Source organism: Chiroxiphia lanceolata, chromosome 3, assembly GCF_009829145.1.
Source record: "Chiroxiphia lanceolata isolate bChiLan1 chromosome 3, bChiLan1.pri, whole genome shotgun sequence".
NCBI lineage: Eukaryota > Metazoa > Chordata > Aves > Passeriformes > Pipridae > Chiroxiphia > Chiroxiphia lanceolata.
The window spans coordinates 39751830-39775706 of NC_045639.1; the positions used below are offsets into that span (position 1 = coordinate 39751830).

At 39.0% G+C, this 23877-nt stretch overlaps 1 protein-coding gene across 3 annotated transcripts in view; it reads left to right on the top strand.

The window, feature by feature from the left end:
• Positions 1–23877, top strand: part of NID1 (nidogen 1) — a 55680-nt gene that overhangs the window by 9193 nt on the left and 22610 nt on the right. Inside the window, exons 2-13 of one of the 3 annotated variants that reach the window (XM_032683481.1) lie at positions 335–444; positions 8889–9188; positions 10310–10539; positions 11168–11595; positions 12586–12735; positions 13931–14182; positions 15292–15492; positions 17272–17517; positions 18363–18506; positions 19766–19894; positions 22692–22835; positions 23556–23678. In XM_032683481.1, coding sequence (XP_032539372.1) covers positions 8985–9188; positions 10310–10539; positions 11168–11595; positions 12586–12735; positions 13931–14182; positions 15292–15492; positions 17272–17517; positions 18363–18506; positions 19766–19894; positions 22692–22835; positions 23556–23678 — 2251 coding nt within the window. In that variant the 5' untranslated portion in view covers positions 335–444; positions 8889–8984. Of the gene's footprint in view, positions 1–334; positions 445–2192; positions 2438–8888; positions 9189–10309; positions 10540–11167; positions 11596–12585; positions 12736–13930; positions 14183–15291; positions 15493–17271; positions 17518–18362; positions 18507–19765; positions 19895–22691; positions 22836–23555; positions 23679–23877 lie in introns of those variants that run through there. The other 2 variants (XM_032683479.1, XM_032683480.1) reach the window with 2 other exon arrangements.

Consider the following 23877-nt stretch of genomic DNA (forward strand, 5'->3'; position numbering starts at 1 on the left):
TACTATATGCCTTTAGAACCTCACTTACCTCCCTGTAACACAATAAAACCATCTCATCTATTGTACAGAATCTCAGTGGCTGCTCAGAGGATGCTATTGCATTGTAAACTGCTGTCGTATCTGATTTAAGATGCAATGAAATTGTGGAGTTCTTGGCATTTACCAGCTGTGTTCTTTCTCAATTGTGATATTCCAGTTTGTATCTAAATACTTTTCTTCCCTGCTTAAATCTTGTTGAACTCTTTTGCATTTTCCATTCGGGCTGGTGTTAGCCATTAATATCTCCCAATTAACTACTTTGTAATGTAAACATGCTTTTCCATCTCTTTTTCAGGTCATTACAGAAGACTCTAGAAAGGACAACAGGAATTTCTTTTAATTTTTTTTTTTTGGTCTTAGAACTAACAATTCTCATCACTCCTCACAGTGGGAACTGCATACAAGGTAAACTTGTTCAGCTACAACAGAAACACTGTAATCCTCTTAAGGTAAATATAGACTAAACAATCTCAATATGCTGACTAATGGACAAAGGATTTACTCTAACATGGCTACTACCCCGTGTTTTAAACATGCAAATGTAGATATTCAACTTTTCAGCCTTCAAAAAGATTTCAAATTTACTACACTAACTGTCTAGCTTCCCAGTGGCCCCTCCAAATTCTGGGCATAATACTAGGAAGTCATGTGGATTTAATAGGAAAATGTTACCCTCTTATAGTTTTCTTCAGTAAGTACAGTAAGAACTCAAGGAGACAAGGCTTTCATTCCTCCCACACCACCATGCTCAGTGACTGTTTTCACTGACATACAGAAGATAGTTGTAGATAGTTGCAGTGATCATAGTGATTAGCTTAACAGATGCGTTTCTTTCTTGCAGGTAGTGTGGTTATAGTGTACCCTGGAATGTCTTGTGCTCTTGCAATTTGCCAAGTACAAAATTATGTTTTCTTACCAAAAAAAACCCCAAAACAAAACAACAACAACAAAAAGAGCAGGCATTTAAAGAAAAGTACAAAGCCATGTAAAAAGCATGTGGATAGCATTTCAGTTACCTTCCCCAAGGTGATTTTCTGTTGTAAACATTGTGTGGAAATATCACAGCATGCACTTTACTGGCCAAGATTTAATCCTTAAACACTGCTAGAAGCTTTGGAAAAAATATATGAAATATAACCATTCTTCAGTTGCTTCTGAGTGTTCCAAGGGAGCAGGACTAGGCTATAAAACAAGGCGGCACAGTCAGAAATAATATATTTGTATATATTGAATCCCACAAAAGTTGATATTTCAGATATGATTGTCAGGATTTATCCAGGTTGGGGCAGTGTGGACAACGAAAAAGAATGTAAGTGGCAGAACTAATATAATTCAGTGTAATGCAAGCATGTTGTATCTTCAGTGAATACCCATAAAACAGAGTCAAGTACATGGGAACTACATCAACTATATTACTTTTGTCTGTATCTAATATCGGTGATTTTTCATTTGCAGATTTATAAGTTTTCTAGTTTTATTTTATAACCAAATGAAATTCTGACATGGATAGTGTCAATTCAAGAAACACATTCCAGTGTATTTATTCATTTCCCCGGATAATAAGCACCTGGATTCATATTTTTGTTTCGTGTTGATTTTGGTATTTGGTCTCAGTATGTTAGCTCTTGGCATGCTGCTGGAAGATACCGCAGCTGCTGGAAGACACTGCAGCTGCTAGAGTAACTTTGAGTCGGAGTTTTCCAAACTAGCGCAGAAACCCCACCGGTCCTGGCGGAGAGCCGCGGCTTTGAAAGCATCCGTCGGATGCCTACGACCCTGCATCGGTTTATCTTCCCGAGTTTCGCACCCCACAAACGACACTGATCCCGAAAGCGGTTGAGTGTTTCTATCCCAGCGCCCGCAGGGCGCTCCCGGGAGCCGGTCCCCCCGTGCTGGCGCGGACCCCGCTCTGCTCCCGCAGGCTTAGAGGCGGCGAGCAGTGCCCGGGCCGGGAGCGATCCCTGCAGCTGAGTCCCCCTCACCCTGCCCGGCTCTGCGGGCTGCGCGGCCCGCAGGGGTCCCGGGGCGGGCGGGGCCGAGCCAGGGGGGCCCAGGGCCGGTGGTCCCGCCCGCCCCGCGCCGCCATTGGCCGGGGCGCCCCCGCCCGCGGGCCCGGCCTGGCCCGGCCGCCCCCGCTGCCCGCGCTTATAGTGGCGGGACGGCGCTGCCCCTCCCGCTGGGAGTCGCCGGGATGCGCTCCGCGCCGAGCTGTCTGCGCTGTGCGCTGCTGGTGCTGGCGCTGCCCATCCTGGCGCTGCCCGCCGAGCGGCTGGCGCTGCTCCCGCATGGAGAGGAGCGCGGCGATGCGGCGCTGGAGAACGGGGACGACGCGCGATCGGCGGCGCTGGAGCTGAGCACGGCGCTGCACTTCTACGGCGCCGCCGTCCGCTCCCTCTACGTGAGTGCCGGGCCCCCTTTGGCCGCCGGAGGGTCGGGACGGCTCCTGGGGGCTCCGCGGGGCGCTTTGGGGTGGCACTTCTTGGGTTCCGTGTCGGTTGTGTGAGCGCCGAGGTCAGAGGTCGGTCCAAAGAGCTTAATTGTTCCAGTTGTGTTCAGTTGGGTGTTAGGGTCGTGTTAATGTCCCTCTCACGCTGTGGCTGTTGCCGATTTTTCACAGTCTGTACCGCGAGACGATTCAACAGGTAATAGGGGGGTAAAGCAAATCGATTAACCAGAATGAACGCCGTCCTCAGCCGTTTTCAGTGCTTATACACGCAGAGCGTGTTCAGCTAAGAAACATCCTCGCTGTGGTCTGTTTTTTGTGTTTCAGCACACCGAAGTCACAAAACTGAAACTATGAGTGTCTAACCAGCAGCCTGACATGTCCAAGACTTGCACCTCTTAGCACCGAAAATGCTTTCTGCCTCGTAATGTCTTGGGTGCTCTTGAATGTTCATTGCTTAAGAGTCTCTTGGGCAGGGGAAGTCCACATGCAGAGTAATTGCAGGCTTTGGGCTGTAGGCAGAATCTCAGCCATGTGTGTGTGCTTTATAGCAGAATCTGTATCCCAGAGTTGTTTGTGCACGTTTATAGCTAGTGGAGGGTGTTTCGTATTTGAAAGTGGGATTGAAAACAGATTGTCTGGAGCAGAGCTGCTCAAAAGTAGCCATAAAAAAAGTGTTTAAAATGGCAGCATCTCTTCAGAACACTGCAAGAGCACTACATGTTTTATAATTGCCCCTTTTCCCCTGAAGCCTCATCTAGGCTGGCAGTTGAAAGGCCTTAGTAGGGAAGGTGCAGTATGTTCAGTGTGTTAATCTGATAAGTTAAACCCATCTCCCTGACCATATATGCCAGTGTGTTTTAGCACTGTGGGTCAAAGATGCAACTCTGTGGACTAATCTACATGAAGACATTTGGGAAACTAGAGCTCCCTTGTGACTGCAGTTGTGCAAAGTTTGATGTGGTTTCCATGTACTTGACTCTGTTTTATGGGTATTCACTGAAGATATAACATGCTTGCATTACACTGAATTATATTAGTTCTGCCACTTACGTTCTTTTTCGTTGTCCACACTGCCTCAACCTGGATAAATCCTGACAATCATATCTGAAATATCAACTTTTGTGGGATTCGAGTTATGCATGTGTGGAAAATGGGTGTTGTTCACTGACGCTGGCAGTAAAGATGAAGTATTAAGTGGAGTTCAGACTTCAGTTTGACCCTTAGTTCATTGTCTTGTCTTCTGTACTCTAAGTTTGGCCACTCATTAGCCAACCTAAGTAAAAGATACACTTTTTAAAGCACAGGCATACTCTTAAAAGATAGGGGACTGTATATCCAGCCATTGAGAAGCAAAGATAACAAGTAATGTGTCAGGTAAGGGGGCAGAGTTTTCAAAGAGCAGTAAATGGATTGAACACACGAGGTTTCTTAACTTTAGTGATCTTTTTACTTGCCCATGCCCTGAAAGAGGAATAGTTCTAGTTAGCTTTTGTCTGAAAGAATACTCATATAAATTTTATTTCAGAATCACTTTTAGGACTCTGCCAGCATGATTACTAAGGATGGGCAGTTTTAGTGAATGGTGTTTCAGTATCAGTCTACACACTATGAAGAGGTTTTTATCTTGCATTGAGTCTGGCATGAGTACTGCAAAACAGAAGCACAGTACAAACTGTGAACGGGTAGGAAAAAGAGAAGTAAACCTGTTAAAGAAATGTATTGAGCAGTTTTGAAAGTGTCTTCACAGTATGTATTTTTATGTATATTTGCAATGAGTACTTATTAAGCTCTATGACATTATTTGGCAAGCAAGATTTGCCAAAGTATTGCTAGTTGGTGGTAAATGTTATCAAGCTGATACAATTAACATGTAGTATATGTGATAATACACAAAGGAATTCCTAGATCAGATTTTGTGTTGTGATTAAATATTTCTTTCTGTATGATTCATAAGGATAATGTGTTAAACTTATCTTAATTTTTGAGCACTTGATTTTTGACCTTCAATCAGTTGAAAATTTGTGGATTCTCTTTCTATTTTTTTCAACAGTCTAGAAGCTGAGTTGTTTGAGTTATCTCTACACATGAATAAAAAGGCAAGGAGTTCTGAGAAACAATTGTTTAATATCAGCTTGTCATAAAATCCTTGGCAACAAAATCTTTTTTCGTAGACAAAAGAGTGCACTTTTATTTCATAAGTGGAAACAGACTTTGACATACTGTAATCTTCAATATGGTGTTTTCCTATGAAAGATTTATAACATTGAATCCAATCACTAACCAAACATATTTGTTTTAATAGCACGCTTTTATTAAGGCTTTTTCAGCTTACAGTAAGACTCATTGATATGGAATAATGAAAATATTAGGGAATTACCTCCATTTGGGGAAGAATCCAGAGTCCTTTAAGGCAAGCTTGGCTCAATTTTTTAAATCCTTACTTTTTTTAAGTTGCTAAATTAATAGTTGATTATGTTTCTATTAGAAAGCTTTGCTGCTTTAAGTCAATTGTCACTTCATTATGAAAATACATTCAATTTTTCTAAACTCTCTTACTCAGAAATATTCAAGTCCTTAAAATATCTACTCACTGAACAGGGAAAAAATGCCTCATTTGTTTGAAACTTGAATTTTTGTAGTACACACAGATACACTTTTTCTCTTAATAGAAGTGCTTCCTTACTTTGCACTTCCTTCTTCTTACTTGATTTTCAGGATGGACCTATAATAGTGTGTGTATGATTTGTTCTGCTACAAACCCCAAATGTATGTTAACTATGTGTGTAATCCAGAAGTTTAACATCTAAAAATACATCTATGTTAGTTCCTGTCAAGTTAAATAGTGTTATACCCTAAAAGGAAAGATATACTGTAAAGCTGGTCTTTGAGCAACGCCCACCTTAGGCATTTTTTTTTTCCCCCTTTCCCTTTTGGCAGGAATGATGCTCTGATGAAACCCAGGGTGTACTCTGAATTACTTGTCTTTATTTTGGGATTTGCACTTTAACCTGTCTGTGTGAACTTAAAAGAAAGGGTAAAATTAAATCATACTATTCACCGTCTTTGTCAATATAAATATATTGTTAAAGCTAAAAATGCTTTTTCATTATTAATAAGTGTTTTTTCTCTACACTAAAAATCACTGCACAAAGTGAGCAGTTTGTGTATTTATTTTCATTTAATGGCTTGCAACTGTTTTCTGGGTGATAGAGTACATGCAACCAAACATTCCCTTAACATTTAAAACTGAACTGTCTCACTTATAAACTACAAAAAAATGGGTTTGGCATTTTGCATCTCCTTAATAAAATTAATTTTGCATTAAAGTTAGCAAAATAGGAAAAGAATAGTCAGAACCATGTCACTAATAGGTGAAAAGAGGAGGGCCATTCCTTCTGGTTTCTGCTTTACTCTGTGGTATTAACTAGTCCTGATTGTATTTTCTCTCAATGTTATTTTAATCTCTGCCATAAATGGGGGATCATGAAGCCGCGGAGTCTGTACACACCAAATCTGATGAAGAGCATGGAATTTGTTTAAAATACTTCAAACACCAGTCATCTCTCACAAGAGGATTTAGAGTGGGAGTAGGGCTGCTTGTGTACAAAAAGTGTAAGCAAGGAGAAGGAAGGGAAAAACTTTTAATTGGCTCTAAATTTATTACTTTAACGATGGAGTGCATCTCCTTGCTAAAGATCTTAGCAAACAGACCATAATGCCCACCATCCTCCATACTGTCTTCCAGTGGTAGAGTATATTTGGTGGGTTTTCATTTTCAGGTCATGTTTTAGCTTTGCTTTATAGGAATGAGGCCTTTTTCTAGTGTACAGATGTTATAGGAGTTCTGGACACCTTTCTGGACTATATTTATGTTGCATGGATGACTAATTGCAGGGTCTATATTGAGGTAACCCATGCTGTCTTTTTAGTTCTGTATTGCTAAAACTCATAATTTGCCTTAGGATCTGTGACCATTTTTAAGTCATAAATGATTAGAGAAAAAGTTATCACAATACTCAGCTTCTTCTCCCCCTTTCTAACATGACCTCCTTTCCCATTGTGCCTGTGCAGATTATTTTCTGCTTATATATCTCAGATATACTGTTCGTACGTAAAGCCAGCTTGCCAGTTTTTACGTGATCTTAATGTTTTTAATATTTTACACTGTAGCTGCTCGTGAAATTATACATCTGCAGACAATACAGTCAGCATATGTCAAGCCACTTTTAAAGTAAATTCTCATATACTGTGGGAAGTATTTGCTAAGTTTAGCTAACAGTTTTCTGCTGACCATTATCCAGTTATGCGCCAAGCTGAGTGACCACCAACCTGTGGCAATGGGCATGCTCTGACCCCCTGGCTAGCCAAAGGAGGGTTCAAGGTATAGGTGTGTGTTGTATATGAAGGGATGATTGGCATCATGAGTTCTCATACTAGACTTTTTCTGTTTTGCTGGGTGTAGCCATAGTAATAGTGGTCCAGATTTTAAAGGATGTTGCCAAGATACATGTAGCCTGTATCCTTGATGGGCTTGCACAGCACACAATTTCTCTGTGAAGGGAATGAATATGTGGCCTCCTACTGGCCTCCTTGTTTCCAAATTTATATAGTGGAAAAAGGGGAAGAAAAATTTGGAGATGATGAGAGTGATCAGAGAACAGCTCTTATACAGGGAGTGCATGAATAGACTGGGGTCTTCATTCTGGAGGAGAAATGATGTAGTGGGAAAGACTGGGTAGGATTTTTTTATGTCCCAATACAAAAACTAGGGGCCATCAAATGAAACTGGGAGCCAGACTGAAAACCAGAAAGTGCTGGAGAGACCTCAGGGTTTGAGTGACAGATTCATGGAGCTCCTTTACCAGGGATTTTGTGGATGATAAAGTTTGTATGTATTGAAGGGAAGACTTAACAAATATGTGAAGAGATCCACAGAGGATGAATAAACAGTCAAACCACAGGGAATCCCTTGAGGTGAATGTGGTTGGAGGCTTGTTGAAGTACGTGCATGTCCTCTTGTTTGCTTAATCTGTAAACCAGCAGATTAAGGGACAGACTATTGGGTTAGATAGCCTTGCAATCTGAGTCACAGCAACCATTCTGACCCACTTCTAAGCATCTCTAAAGACTGCATAAAGTTGAGAACATCAGGACTGTGTGATCCACAGCATTCAGCAGCAGTTTGTTCTCCTCAGACTCCCAGGAATCCCTGTGAGTGAGATCAACCTGCAGGAGATTGCAGCTTTAGTTTCACAGCTTGTAGTGACAGTTTTGGAACCTCTTTTCCTTTCTGAGTCCCTTGTATATGTGGCAACAGATCTAGAGCGAGTGCCTGGCTGCCTGCAGGTAGTCAGATGTGTCCTGTTATGCAGTCCAGCACCTGGAAATAGATTTGTATGTGGCTGATTCCCTCAGTGCCATACATATCTGGAAGAAAGACCTGGGACACAAAGCTGTGTTTGAGCAGTTTGTGCACCATCCCAAGGCCTGACACCTGTAGTCTTGCTCGCTGCTTGTGTGTGTGAGAGCCGGCTCTGGTTTGCCAGTGGAGTTTGGCTGTCACACTTGGACATGCCCTAGCACCTACTGTATGTATGTGTTTATTTCAGTTTTAGTCAGAGGTGGTTGGCTCTGAGTCATTGTCTCACTGACCAGTTAAATTTCACTGAGCCACTACGTATGCATTTTCAAACTGGGAGTTTCACTTATATATGTTAACGCTTTTTTTTCTTCTTTCAGATAATAGACCCAGTTTTCTACTGGCCTGTGTCAGAGCACTCAGCTGTAAGAGAATTTATAGGGCCTGCTGTGGAAATTCTGTCTCCTAGCCTCCATAGCCTCTGGTATAAGAGCTGTGCTCACATGAGCACAACAGCAGCTTGTTGTTGTCAGCCTTACACAGTAGTAGAGAAGTTCCTAGGAGGATGTTTGTAGTGAAGTGAAAATTAAAGCAGTCCTTGTGAGGCAAAGAGAAATCTGTACATCTTCCCAAAAGACTTTCACCCAAACTATTACAATATTTAAGCATGGAGCAGTTTTTTGGATTGGTGTCTATGTGTAGATTAGTTTTTTGCTCAGAAGTTTTATCAGCTTCTGAAGCAATGGTGGGGAGGTATATCTTTGTTAGAAGAGGCAATAAGTGTCTGAAATTTAAATAGGTAAAATCTTTTTCTAGGGAAAAAAGGCTGGTCTATCCATGGTTTTAGGCGGCTTAAATACCAGGACTCCTGACATGGGATACAAAACAAGAACTTGAAAAATCCAGTTACTTTTCAAATACAAACCTGATTTTTGACTCAATTTCTTTTCAAAATACAATGACAATATTGTGATCTAGAGCACCTATGTGTAGGAGACGACCATATGAACAATATATGTGTTACAATTTTCATCTTTTTATTAGGTTACCACTAATGGGATTATCGCAGTGAATGAACCTTCAGATGAAGAAAAATATCTTGGTCAATTCCCAGTGAGTTTTGGGGCTATTGCTCCTTTTATGGCTGACCTGGACACAACAGATGGACGTGGAAATGTCTATTACAGGGAAGATTCATCGTCAGATGTCTTGCAACTTGCATCAGACTATATCAAAAGAGGTTTTCCTGAGACTACTTTTGATCCCAGCAGTGTTGTTATTGTTACCTGGAAGCTTGTGGGTCCTTACCAGGCACCAGGAGAAGATCATGCTTTAGAGGAAAAGGTGAGTATTAATCAGAACTTTAAGTCACGTTGGACGCATGTTCAGCTAAAGCGTAACACTGTAACCTATTTGTTTTTAAGGCTTGAATTCCTTTGTGTTTAAATGAATCCTACAGAGTTAAGAATGTATTTTATTGTTGAAAAGACTGTAGTAAAATAGGAGTTACAAGAATTTTTACTTGATTTTTCTTTTACAATATTTTATTAATTAAAAAGAAAATGTTTGATACATAGCTGATTTCTTTGTATTCCCTGACAACTCTTACTTTGAATGTTAAATGTGAAATAGTAGAATAACCTGCCCTCCCTCCTTGCAATATAATCCTGTTGGCTTGCATTTTTCAACAGACTCAAGTCATTTTGATGTCAGACTATCTAAAATCAGATAAGGACTAGTAGGAACTAAAGACCATTTTGAATGGATGATGTTGCATTCAGAAAAACCTCATGTTTTGTAGCAGTTTTGAATGAAGAAGCAGTTAGAGGTTTTTTTTTTATTATTACTCCCCAGCCATTTTCCCCTTTTTAAACCATTTAGGTACTATCCTGTATGAATATGTAAATTTGTACACCATAATTATTCCAGCTGATGAGCTTGCTCAAATGTATTGAGTTGAGAACATTACCATAACTTACAAAATCTTTCTATGTCAATGATAACTTCTTTTGCTTAACTTGACACAAGCAACTGTGTTCATAATAACAATTTTGTACTCTGGTAGCAATGAATAGCTGATGTCTGAGGTGCTGTTTTAGTGGTTCCTATGGTAAGCAGGAATGTTCCTATGGGTAAAGGCTTGAAGCAAGATGAAACTTAAACTTTACTTTAAATATTCTGTAGAACGTAAAATTGTTCTGTTTTGGGCAGCCTCTCTGACTATTTCCTACAGATTTAACTTTAATAATGTTTTTTTTTTCATGTTTATGAATGCTAAAGCTGAAACTGCCTTAGCAAAATATAAACTTGTGTAATGTTGACTTTTCCTAGGAAGTACATGATACATTATGTATGATGGAAATTCTAATGTTGATTTTGTGTTTAAAAAAAGGAAAAGTATTATTCTGTTGTCTCTCTTGACTATTTTTACATGAGTAAATGGGTGTTAATGTTTTTTTCCACAGAGAAACACATTCCAGGCTGTTTTAGCCTCTTCTGACTCCAGTTCCTATGCTATTTTCCTTTATCCAGAAGATAGTTTGCAGTTCTATAGCACATACTCCAAGAATGACGATGAAAATATTCCTGCTATGGTCGGCTTTAGTCAAGCCTCTACAAACTACTACTTTTGGGAAAAGCCAGGATCCTACAATGTCATTGCTAATGATGAAGACAGCATTAGAAACCTGTACAAGTATGCTTTTTTCCTTGTTTAAACTCCTCAAGAGTTCCATGGTTTTCTTAATTGTAACATGAATCACTGAGAACTAAGAAGATGCTATTAGCCATTGCATGAGAAATCACAAAGTCTGCCACTGATGAACATCCACCCTCTTGAGGAATATGAGTACTTTGGTATAATTTTTCAAAGGTCCACAGTTTCATTGTCACTGGTAGGAACTGCTGTGTACTCAGTTGTTCTACAAATCGTACCACTTAGACTTCAATTCTTTATGGTCTATCCTAGGCAGCCCCTTTTCTGAAAGAAAGAGTGAAGAAGAAGGAAAGGGAATGAGTTAGAAAGTTCTAGTAAGTGGTAGCAAGATCTTTGTAACCCACATATCTCCTCCTGTTCCCATTGCTTTGGAGATAAGAAAGCTAGAAATTCTCGGAGCTCTGGGTATGGAGAATAAAATGCTATCTGAACTGTCAGGGGTGTTTTACAGCTGAATAAACTGTACCTGTAGATAAGTATGTAGATAAGATAATTAAGCAGTTTTGTCCTGACACTCCTCAGTGACGGATAACATCTTGTGTAGGCTAGAAATACCACACAACTCATGCTTGATTGTTTTGATTTGGCATACACTTCTCTTTGACAGAAGCAGCAATGCTGGGAAGCAAGGTGTCTGGGTGTTTGAGATTGGTAGCTCATCTGACAGCATTGTACCTGCCAAGATCAGCAATGTTTTGGAGAGCCTAGAGCCTGATGAAGAAGATCAGGAGATGACTTCTAAACCATTCATGTCAGACTACGGCTCCACTGAAATAACACAGCAGTATATCACAAGTAGTACGGACAGCACCGAAGAGGATCAGCACCATGTTACGTACAGTGTTCCTCAGTTAGCTGCAGAAGACTTTTTGACTCCATACCAAGATGTAACAGGAACACCTTCAACTGAGTCTTTTTACAGTCCTCAAGATTTCCCGACAGCAAAAGCTCCACCTCGCCAGTTTCAGGTCCAGCGGTTCCCCCCACAGCAACCTCAAGTCATAGATGTGGAAGAATTTGATGAAACTGGAATAGGTAAGGTCTTTTTGTAGCTTAACTCCTTGTAAGATGGATAGACTGGGAAAAAAACCCAAACAAACCAAACCAACCAACCAAACCAAACCACAAAAACAAACATTCCCCCCCCAACCCAACCAACAAACAAAAAACTCAAAAGCAAACAAACAAAAAAACTAACAACAAAAAAACCAGAGGTGTGTGAAAATTGAATTACTAAAGAAATTATCTGTTTCCTTCTCACTGTCTTCATATCTGAAAATCTGGACACATTTCATAAATTTGTTATTCATCAAAGTAGTCAACTCGGATGTCATCTGATTCAGATCTTGCCAGTCTAGTAAACTAGTTCCCTAATCAAGCTCACAGACCTTTCTTAGATGTGCTACTGAATACAGGTGACTTAATAAAGGTTGGGAATAGAAACTGCTGTAAAATTTGTTGTCTAGGGTTTCATGGCCTCCAGTCTTCCACGGGTGGAAGTAGCAATTCTAAGTTCTGATAAAGTGTTTATAGAAATTTCAGAGTAGCGTGACTGACTGGCCAGATGTTTCTTGATGCAGATGTGAGAATTGCTGTCTCCATGAAATAATAGGGTAAACCAATTAGGATTACAGGGTGCATCAGTTGCTGCACTGTCCTGGGTACTGTACTGATGTGTTTTGTTCTAAGGTTGGAAAGTCGCCTTTTTGCTTTGGTTTGGAAACAAGAACAGGTTAAAATTATGGTGTTTAGTTTTGACGAGAAGTTTAAACCACTGAAGTCAACAGAATTAAAGTCTTTCCTAATTAAAAAATTAGCTAAAGTCCTGATGTTTTCTGCAAAATAATAGACTGTTACTTGCATATTGCAAGGTTAGCCAAAATCAATTGCAATAGTTCGCATTGCTTAGAGAGAAAATGAAAAAACTAATCAAGTAAGTCCAGAGAGACTTTTAAACTTTACCAGGGAGATATGAATACTACAGTAATTACATGAAGTGTAAATATCTGGTCTTATTTTCTGCAGTGTTTCGCTACCACACAGATGTCCAACAGACCTGTGCTAACAACCGTCACCAGTGCTCTGTTCATGCTATTTGCAAAGATTATCCCAACGGATTTTGTTGCAATTGTATTGCTGGTTACAAAGGAAATGGCAGACAATGCGTAGCAGAAGGTAACTCTTTGAAAACTAGGCACATAAGTAGCAATTACATACTAAATACTAAAAAATCTTTGAAAGACTTATCACTGAGATATATTGAATGGTATTTTAAGCAGTGAGCTATACTTTCTAAAATACTGTGCTTTTTTGAATGAAGCAAATTATTTTAAGTGGTCAGTTATATGCTTTATGCATTTTAACATGACTTTCTAGAAAAAATAAACTCTTCCATAACTGACATAATTTGAAAGATAGCATATCTTTCATATTAGGTGATATTTGATAGAATTAGTCATGAAGTTCCACTGTGTTATAATCTGATATGGTCCTCACTCTAGAAATGGATAGTTCAAAGGGATGAACAAATTAACTTTGATCATCAAACTAAAGAGCACGGCTCCTCTTTGTCTGACTCTTAAGCTGCTTTACTAAAGGGCTGATCTGCAAGATTTTTTTAAATACCCATTTAAACTTTGTTCCCGTGTAAAATCCATAAAGGAATTTCTTATGTATACGCTTGTAATCCTCGCAGTGATTTGACTCAGAGTATAGATGCATTTCAACCACTCAAATAGCTGACTGCAGACTTTGTTTTGTAAGCCAGGAAAGCTTTCAGTTCATAAAATTGTATTTTCTGTAGAAAGAAAAGGATCTGATGATAATGGAATTTGAACTTCCATGTAGGAAATTATATACAGGAGAAAACTAGCAATCCAGAATAGCTATAACACTGGCAGTCTTCAGAAAGGTCAACAGTTTAGAATCAAAAAAGTAATATGTTAGAATAAGAGGTCAATTACTCTAACACCTAGTGGTGTTAGCCTTTTAATACGGAATGAACGAATTTGCTTTCAGTGTGTATTGATATCAAGGGTGGTCTTCAAAAGTGAAGTTTGTGTACCACTTACTGTCAGATATACCATAACAGCATATAGAGTTATCCTTGAAGACAAAACTGTTAATGAGGATAAAGGGCATCTCTTTAGGCAATTTTGGCTATTTAGTAATCTGTATAATAACAACAAACATGTATATACATACATAAGTCAGTGAACACATGGCAATTTCTTGTCTTAATTCTGTGAGTATTTGTTTGTTCTTTATTTCAACACTAATACCTTTGAACGTAGTGAGTGCTCTGAACACGTTTCTTGGAGAGTATGAGAGAATTGTCATTTTGTTCTGATGCATTGTATTGATTTGCCAGGTTCTCCTCAGAGAGTCAACGGGAAGGTCAAAGGAAGAATCTTTGTAGGAAATAACCCTGTTCCAATTACATTTGAGAACACTGATCTCCACTCCTATGTTGTGATGAACCAAGGGCGTGCCTACACTGCTATCAGCACAATCCCAGAGAACTTGGGGTATTCTTTACTACCTCTTGCCTCTATTGGAGGTATCATAGGATGGATGTTTGCAGTGGAACACCAAGGATATAAAAATGGATTCAGCATTACTGGTAACTTCTAAATTAATACAGTGTTCAAAACTGTGCTATGCTTTCCTCTGTCTTGATAGAAAAGACATGTATTTAGAACAATATATGGTGAAAACACATCTATTCTGAGCTGCAAATTGATCCTTTGTAATCAAACTTCTCACCATTTTTGTGCTTACAATATATAAATATTGGACTTTTAAATTTTCTGTCAGTGTACCAGCACACAAGTGTGTTAGAAAGAAGATTGGCTTGGCTAGTTCCTGTGCAAGAAAGAGATTGTTTAAAGCATCTGATTTTTTTTTTTTTTGTTACTACAGTGTACAGAGCTACTGAAAAAAAGCTGCATCTATATCTTCAAGAAGTCTAGCATGTTAATTTCTTGATTGCATCAATGGAGCAAAAAAAGAAACGAAAATCTGACCTCATGAGGGTCTGAAATTCTTAACAGAAGAAATTGCTGCATGTCATGCAAACAACTCACTGAACTTGTTTGAGGGAAACCCCTCTTCACAATTAAAGCTTTTCATAAGAGTTTGAGGCCAAAGCTGTGCAGTTGTGCACATGAATTCAAGATGTAGATTGAATCTGTTCTAGGAGAACATGTGTTTCTTTTTAAAATTTTATCCTTTACAGCCCTATAATATGAATTTACATAACTTTTTGTTTTGGGGTTTTCTTGGATTTGGCATTTTGGAAGTTTGTTCTGGAATTTACAACATACGTTTCACTTGGTTTTGATTTGGAAACAGATGTACTGGACTTCTAATTTTTTTTTTTTAAACTGACTGTATTCCTAATAGAAATTTTCTCTAAACTGCCCTTTTAAATGGTAGGATAAGGCCTACTGTTATTAGCTTGGTCAGATTTTTTTTTTTTTTTTAATTAAAAAAAACCCTGCTTCCTCAGGCTTAGTTGCAATTTACCATGTTCAGTGCTTAAGATAGTATTCAAGGATATTATCAGTATACCTCTGAAAGTTATTTCATTAGAAACACAATATATTAGCAATTGTGCCATATCAAAGCTTGCAGAAAACAGTAATTTGTATTTATCTACTAAAAGCAATATTTTAAACAGAGGGATTCAGGAACACCTTTTAAGTGGTTTAACTAATGCTCTTTCTTTAGGTGGTGAGTTTACACGACAAACAGAAGTAACTTTTCTTGGCAACAATGAGAAGCTGGTTGTAAAGCAGAAATTCAGTGGTATTGATGAACATGGTCACCTTACCATCAGCACAGAAATGGAGGGCAGAATACCTGAGATCCCATCTGGTGCATCAGTCCATATAGAACCATACACTGAACTATATCATACTTCTAGTTCTGGTAAGGCTCCCTAATAATGAAATGATAAGAAAGTGTACATTTCTTAAAGCAGAGACTAAGACAATCCAAAAAAATTATTCCCTTTTTAGCAAGTGTATTTAGGACCCTTCAATTTATAGAAAGTTGCTTTTTGTGTCTTAGGAACAGGTCCCAAAAGAGGGTGGATTTTGAGTGGAACAACGCAAATATTTCAAATCTTTTTATTGAAAAAAATATTTTAAATTTCCTTGAACTGATGTTTGCAAAACACTGTCAATTTCCCTTTTTGTTGGCCTTGTTTTTACAGTGTTGATGGCAGCATATAAGTTACAAAGTTTTTTGTAGGTCCACAGCTCTTTAGTAGGAGCTGTACTGGTGTATATTTTTTTGTGGTAATGTCATTAAGTGAGCTTTGATGTCTGATGAGAGTGTGTAAACCAATTATTTACCAGTATGTGTCATATAAACTGCATTGCAACAACTTTTGCAAGCATTTATCAGTATTATTTGAGCTGACTTTTAACAACTGACTAGAAAACTAGGAACCTCTTAATTCCCTTATCAATTTCTCTCTCCTCTCTCTCAGTTCCTTTATCACAGACTCTAGATTTCCTGAGAGCCATTCTTCATTCACTATTTACAGGGCAAGCTCCCCTCTTTTGCTTTCCTCTTCCTGGAAAAAATTATGGTTGTTTCAATACAGGAAAAAAAAGAAAGTGAGGTTGGAGTGTTGCTGCTCGTCAGCCAGCCCACCTGTTGAAGAGAAGTAAAGAGGTGCACCCATAGGCACATGAATACTGGAGAAACTGCACTTCATTACAGGAGTGCACTTTTGGTTGGTAGAGATAGCAATGATGCAACTACACCATTTTCAGCTGCCTTATATTCACTAATGTCTGGCTTTGATAGCCAGCAATGAACCCCTCTTGTGCTTTGCCTGTTTTACCAGCTGAGTGGAGGAGGAAGTGGAAGCAGTAGGAAGCTTCTGCCTTGTGCTGAACAGCTTCAGAGTTTGGGAGAAGTTGTTTGCACAGCATATGCTCTATAGAACGCTTGGCAGAAATGCTGTTCCCTTGGAGGTAAAATCAGAGGCTGGAGGGAGGCATCCTTCAGGCTGGATTTGATCTACTAGTGCTCAAACAGCTGCTATTCTGCTGTCCTATGATGTATCTAACAGTCTGTTACTTAGCAGAAATCCATCTTTTGCCAGTTGTTGGAAATGGATTGGTATAGGTGTGTTCTGATCCAAACAAAGAACAGTGGTGTTCTGACAACCTTCCTGTTGGTGGGAGGATCCATGAGCCCTTCTTTGAAGAGCTTTGGTCACAATTTTTGACAACATAGAAAATTGTTGTGAAGAATGTAAGAGCTCTCGGACAGGCAGCTTCTTCAGGACTTTTAAAATCCAGGGCTAATAGCCTACAATGAACTAAAAGTGGGTATAGTTTAGTGTTTGCGAGATGGCTCTTGTAGATCCATTATAAATTCACTGAAAGGGACCTCTGAGTTTGCTGAGTTGAATTTTCCTTTCATTACTTGGAAACCACAAAATAAAGTAAAATTTTTGAAATATGTAAAAATAAATCAAATTACTCTATTTATCGATGCTCTGATACCCGAGAGGAGAGTAAGTGTACTCGAGTGCCTATTCCTTTTCATGGAAATACATCCATTTTCATAGCTTCTTGCCTTTGAAATTTCTATTTACAGTGCACAGACTGCATCCCAATTCTACAGATAACATTTGGCAGAGTACTTTTGATCTCTGTTCTGATCAGCGTGTTTGCTGTCACGTTGCAGTGATCACTTCATCATCCACGAGAGAGTACACAGTGACAGAGCCAGAAAGGGATGGCGTTGCTTCCACGTACACGGGTGCCTATCAGTGGCGACAGACCATCTCGTTTGATGAATGCATTCACGATGACTCTCACCGTCCTGCTTCTGCTACTCAGCAGCTCTCAGTGGACAGTGTGTTTGTCCTGTATAACAGAGACGAGCAGATTCTGCGATATGCGATGAGTAATTCCATTGGCCCAATCAGTGGTATGTATGAATTGAAATTTTTTCTCTACTGTGAGTAATTAAGAACAAACAGGCATCCATGTTTTTCTAGCCTGCCTTAGCTGTGTATTAGTGAGTAAAATTAATTTATTGCATTAGTCAGTGGAAGTCCAGATCCATCAATTAGGAAGAGAAATGAGACTGTTGAAATGAGACCGTATTTTTACTTGAGAAAGAGTATTCAAGTGATTATCTCTTCTTGAAAGTCAGTGGAGTTTGTGTCTAATTCCTTGAAATGCTCTCAAGATACCACCTTGAATCTATTGCCACTCAGATAACCAGAGTATATTGTTTATCTTTACCTAATTTTGTAGTTCCTCTATTACTGAATTTTTTGTATTGTCAGAGAAAAGGGCAAAAGAGGGGACTAAGATTCACCATGGGTGAGTTTCTATAACTTATCATGAAATATGGCATTTTATCTTTGAATTGCCGGCAACCTATGAAGTGTATTTTTTTTTGATAAGCTGTCCAAGTTTACACTAAAATCAGGAAAAAAAGCAAACAATTTGAAAATGCATACCAGATGAGTATAAGAAAAAAGCTGTGCTCACTTTTGTTTGATACAAAATAAAGTTCTGCTAATTAAAATGAATAAACCAAGCTGTTATGAATCGTGTTTTTAGTCTACTATCAGTGACTGGGAGATGAATTACTTTTGTCAATCTTACCTTTAGAGAGGTTTTTGTGGCTTTTCTTTCTTTCTCGTGCAAAAGGTATTTTTTTTCCTTGTTTAATGCATACTATAAGCAGACTCCTTCTAGGCCTTAACTGAATGCTATTACTTGGATAGAGTCATCAAGGCTAAATATGATCTGTCTTGTCAGATGGTTCTGCTGATATTAACCGGAATCCTTGCTACACTGGTACTCATAACTGTGACACCAATGCTGTGTGTCGTCCAGGAACTGGAAATCGTTTCTTCTGTGAATGTTCAGTTGGCTTCCGTGGAGATGGAAACGTTTGTTATGGTATCAAAAAACTTTAATTTGTTGCAAAATGAAAGCTAAAGTGGAATTTGTTTTCCTTGGGGTGCACTGACCATCAGGACTAGCCATTCCAGCAAAATGAACTGTCCTGAGAGGCTGGTTTTGAGAAGGATAGGTTAGAGGGTTGCTGATCTAGCTGATGTATCTCAATAATCAAAGTAGGCAAGTTTGACTGTCTTGAAGGGTGTGTTTTGCTAGCTTGCAAAGCATCTTTCCTACCCAGTCTGTCTTTTTATAAAATATGTGGTAACTTAGCTGTGAGAAATTTACTGTAATGCAAGTTCTGGTTAAAATGAATCAACTAGGTTAAAAGTTCTCGAGGGAGATGAAAAATGGCATATGCATGAGTGGGCAGAGCAAATATGTGCAATTCATTGAAATAATCTTTTTCTTGATCTGCTTTGAAAATCCGTTCTGGTCAAGAAGATTATATTTCCCAACTCTGTCCAACTCTGTATTCATAATGTATTTGGGTTTTGCTTTGTAATCAAATCACAGCACAAATACTTGTTTTCAAGATGTGAACATGTGTGTTAATGAAGTATGTATTATCCCTATTAGCTAACCAAATTTTGGGGTTTTTTGATTAAAAAAAAAAAACAACCAACAAAAAAAACACCAAAGCACAACTCTTCCCTCACTCCAACCTTTAACTCAATTTGCAAATGAAAACAACAGCACCACATTGTCTCTTCCGGTCCTCTGGTGCTGTGAGTTGAGCAACAATGGATTAGAGATGTATATGGATAACAAAAGGGGGAGTCTTTCATAAAGTTCATGCTCCCCCAGTAGTCATCACTGCTACTGATCACCTTCTAGGCTGCATGTTTTTCCTCAGTGGCTCCTCTTTTCTCTACAACTTCCTGTGCCTTCCCCTTATTACTTAATTTTAGAGCCTCTTCTGGTTTGTTTTTTACTTTTTGGTGCCAATTAGCTGAGGACACAGTTACCTGAAAACTTGTTTCTTCTGTGAATGTTCAGTTGGCTTCCGTGGAGATGGAAACGTTTGTTATGGTATCAAAAAACTTTAATTTGTTGCAAAATGAAAGCTAAAGTGGAATTTGTTTCAGTAACCTGAAAACTTGTTTTCAGGTTACTAATATCTCCTAAGATGTATGGTCTAGCTAAGATGTAGCTGAAATATGTAAGACTGCTATTAATCAACAGTTCCAAGTTTCTGTTTTTCTGGCGTCCATATTAAATGCGTCTTTGTCATAACCAAAATCCTTGTAATATCCTAGATATTGATGAGTGTTCAGAGCAACCAGGTCTATGTGGCACCAATGCAGACTGCAATAACCAGCCGGGAACCTACCGTTGTGAATGTGTTGAAGGATACCAGTTTGCAGCAGATGGGCGGACTTGTGTTGGTGAGTTTCATATTTCTTGCAAGCACTGCCCACCGGCTCTTGGGCTGTGATTCAGCTCACAGGGACAGAAACAGTGCTTCACGATCTGCCCTTACTTCTGACGTGAGCTGAATTTAGTGCTGCAGCTACTGATTAGTGGCTGTTTGCATTTTCTAAGGGCTGTGCTTTGACTTCTTGGAGTTTTGTGTTTTGTTTCTTTCTTATGTCTAATCCAGAGTTCAGTTTAACAGATTATGCTTTAGTTGCAGATTCATCCCTTGGGTAGGATGGTGCACAGGTCTAAATCAGTGCGTCTTGGCTATTGCAGTCTTATTCCAAAGCAATAGTTAATCGTGCTGAAAAGAAATTGTAACCACAGATCACTTCACTGTTAAAATCCTCGAGATTCGGAGAAAATGTAGCTCATTTTAATGAACATTAAGACTTCAAATTCAGTAGCTGCTGCTGAATTATTTTTATATAATTTTAAAACTTTATTTCCGAAGGAAGCCTGAGTCAATCTGTATTTGCTAGACTAAGGTTGTCGTAACAAGAGATACCTTTTTCCTGTTTGCCCTGTTTTTCACTCAAGTTCTAGAAATTCCTTTTGGAAAAAGGAATCTACAAATGGCTGATAGGAGTAATGACAGATAAAACAGTTAATGACTTTACTTCTAGAGTGCAACTGTCAGGATAGGATAGAGATTGGATTTTTTTTGTTTTGTTTTGTTAGAATATTTGTCTTTGCAACCTGACAGTAATTCTGTACTGACAAACCCTGTATGCACTCTTCCAGTATAGCTGAACCGGTTCCTGTTTCTTTTGGAAATGAGTGATAACAGCTGAGAATTGTTTGCTTCTGTTGTGACTACTTTGTGGTAAAAGCTTAGTTACCCTTTGATCAGTTCATGCATCCATATCTTTCCTCATTATAGCTAAGACTGTTCTTCAACTAAGACTGAGGAACCTTCATCTTATAGCAGACAGTTGCATGACTTTCCTGAAGTTTGTGGCTTTGTATGCTGTGTATTACACTCCATCACAAGCTAAATTTCTCTGCTTCAGTAAGGATTCCAATTAGTCTACTCCCTTAAGTCTCCCTTTGTTGCAGACCAGTTAGAAAAAGCAACTTCTTCTACCAGGCCACTGGAAGGGATAGGGTGAGATGTGGAAGAGCAGCTTTATGTTCTTTCCATTATGTCCACCACTGCACTTCTGTGATTTAGACCCAGAAGGAAACATTCTTCCTTCTAGTCACAATGTCACCAAATTTTCTCTATCACTTTCCCATGAAGTTGATGTCCCACTTTTAGCAAGCACTAAGTAATTCCCTGCCCAGCTTGAAGGATTTCAGTTTGATCTCTTCCTTCAACCTAAACCAAGCCTCATTTGTAAGACTGAAGAGAGGGAAGATAAACTCTAGTTTCCCAACAGATTAAAAATAAATGTCATGGTAATCTTGTTCTCCTTTTCATGGTGGAGGGCTTTATAACCCCCCAGACAACTTGAACCCCAGAAGGGGCAACAGCAACCCTCTGTGCTTTTGCAGGTTGCTCTGGGATACCAGCCTTGACTCAGCTTTTTTGGAACTGGCCTTTTTTTTTTTTCATACCAGCTACATGACTCACTGGATAGCTTTAGAAGAGAGTTGTAAATAAATCCTATTCTCCTACTTGTAGGATGAGAAATAGGAGGGCTTGAGGACTCCCTCTGAGCTCCAACTTCTGTGCATTTATAATGCAATTCTTAATAGATTATTTTATAATTTCCTTTTGTAATCTAAAACTTACTTCATCAAACAGAAAGATATTAATGATTCTAACAACATTGTCACTTCTTCCAGAGAAATGGAAAAAATGACTGTTTTCAGATCTGGCTCTGATGGCAGATTTTTGTTATTTTCCTGCTGATACTGTGGTAGTTTCCATCTGTGTACTGTGATGAAAGGAGTGTTGTGTAGTCTTGTCTGGGTGCCCTGTCAACTTCTCATAAGAATTGTGTAAAGAGAGCCTCAGTGGATTCTCTATTACAGCAGCTGGAAGTCTGTTCCTAGATATACACATTGGATGCTTTATTTCTGGGACCAAAATTATTGTAGTATTTTGCTTCTTCCTATTTTAAGTACCGTGGTTTCCTTTGTTTCCTTTCCTTTTCACTGATGTAACAGGTAAGCACAGGCAGAGCTCCAGTGACTTCCTGAAATAATTTGTGTGTAAAGCAGTGCAGTGCCTTCAGAGTACTGCTGTCAACATGAGAAAGTTACGAAAAGCAGGTCTGGTCCCAGCTTACACTGTTGGTCAAAAATCTCTCCAGTAGTTGACAAATTTGTTTATCTCCTATTGAGTGAGTCACAGCTCCCATCTATTGCCAAGTGACGGCAGCCCTGGGTCAGTGGTAGGTTAGTGTAGCAGGTCATCTAATAATTCCCAGTGCAGTAAACTGGCCACTAAGCTAATATGTGAGGTAGCTCTGTGAGATGCCTTACATTTCTTCATTCAGGACTCCTTTTCATAAACAAAGCTGTCATGGATTCTAGGTTCTGTCACTGTGGTAGCCTCTCTGCCCCGTTCTGTGCTAACAAACATCTGTGAGGTGCTGAGGACAGTCAGTTCCTTGTAAAATGTTAATAAGATTTAACACCAGTGAAAGGGGAGATCTTGGCAAAAAAAAATAATCCCAACCCCCAGACCAAAAAAAACCTGTTTCCTTTCTCTTCTGTAAGCTTTCACAGCTGTTCTCTCGTATGAACTTATGAGCCTTAGACTTTATGAATGAAAATTGAAATTTTCATCTTCTCTCTTATACATTTAACCTGCAGCTGTTGACTATGTGGTAAACCACTGCCAGACAGGCACACACAATTGTGACATTCCTCAGCGTGCTCAGTGTGTGTACACTGGAGGGTCTGCCTACATCTGCACATGTCTCCCGGGCTTCTTGGGAGATGGGCGTGCCTGTGAGGGTGAGTAGCACCATTTGTTGTTGGGCTTTTATACTCTTTATTGCACAACTTGGACAGTCATTGAAATGTCATATAGTTACTTGTGATTTAAAGCAGGAAATTTCATAGTTTAAGTCCCTCAGGTAGGCATTTGTATTAAGCATATGTCTTTTCCTTCCCTCAGTTTTTGAATTCACTCTTCAATATTTGGGCTATAGAAGGTCCAAGATGAGGTAACTGCAGAAGCTGCAGTGCTTGTGGTTGCAGATCTTCACCTGCTGGATGTGTTTACACTGTATTGGTTTATATTATTACAGTGGTGAAACATATGTACTATGTAAAAAAATTACATTTTGTTTCATGTCAGTCAGAGTGCAGTGGGGGAGAAGATTTACCTAACTACATGTTGGAAATATTGCTGTTCAAATCCTACTTCTCTTGTAGTATTAAGTAATTTCCTTGAGAAGTATAGACATGTGTCTCTAAAATACTGTGTGTGTTAATAATGCTAGTTACCCTTTGGAATAGCAGAATGTAGAGATACAGAATCTAAAATACATGCATGGTTTTCTTTCTCCTTTGTCTTTCTGTATTAGATGTACTTCCAAAGAACTATCTGTAAGTCTAATCAGATATCCTAAAATAGGAGCCTGAAAATATGTCAGGTTTGCTCATTTTTTCATCACACTGATTTGTCCATCAGGAGGAACAGTTACCTGAGATTTTTCTTTTCTTTTACAGATGTAGATGAATGTCAACAGGGCCACTGTCATCCAGATGCTTTTTGCTATAACACTCCTGGTTCCTTCAGCTGCCAGTGTAAGGCAGGTTATCGTGGGGATGGTTTCCGATGTGTGTTAGGAGGTAAAATTATATAGTTCTTGAAAATTGAAATATAATTTGGGATTTGGAGGATATATGTTAATTTGATTCCTTTCTGAAACAACATGTGTATTGTCAAATTGGTGTTTTTATTCTTTCTTAAGTCTTTCAAATTTAGAATTTCACCAAGCTTGTGTCAAAACCTGTATCTTGACTGCTATCACTTTTCCATGATATCCTG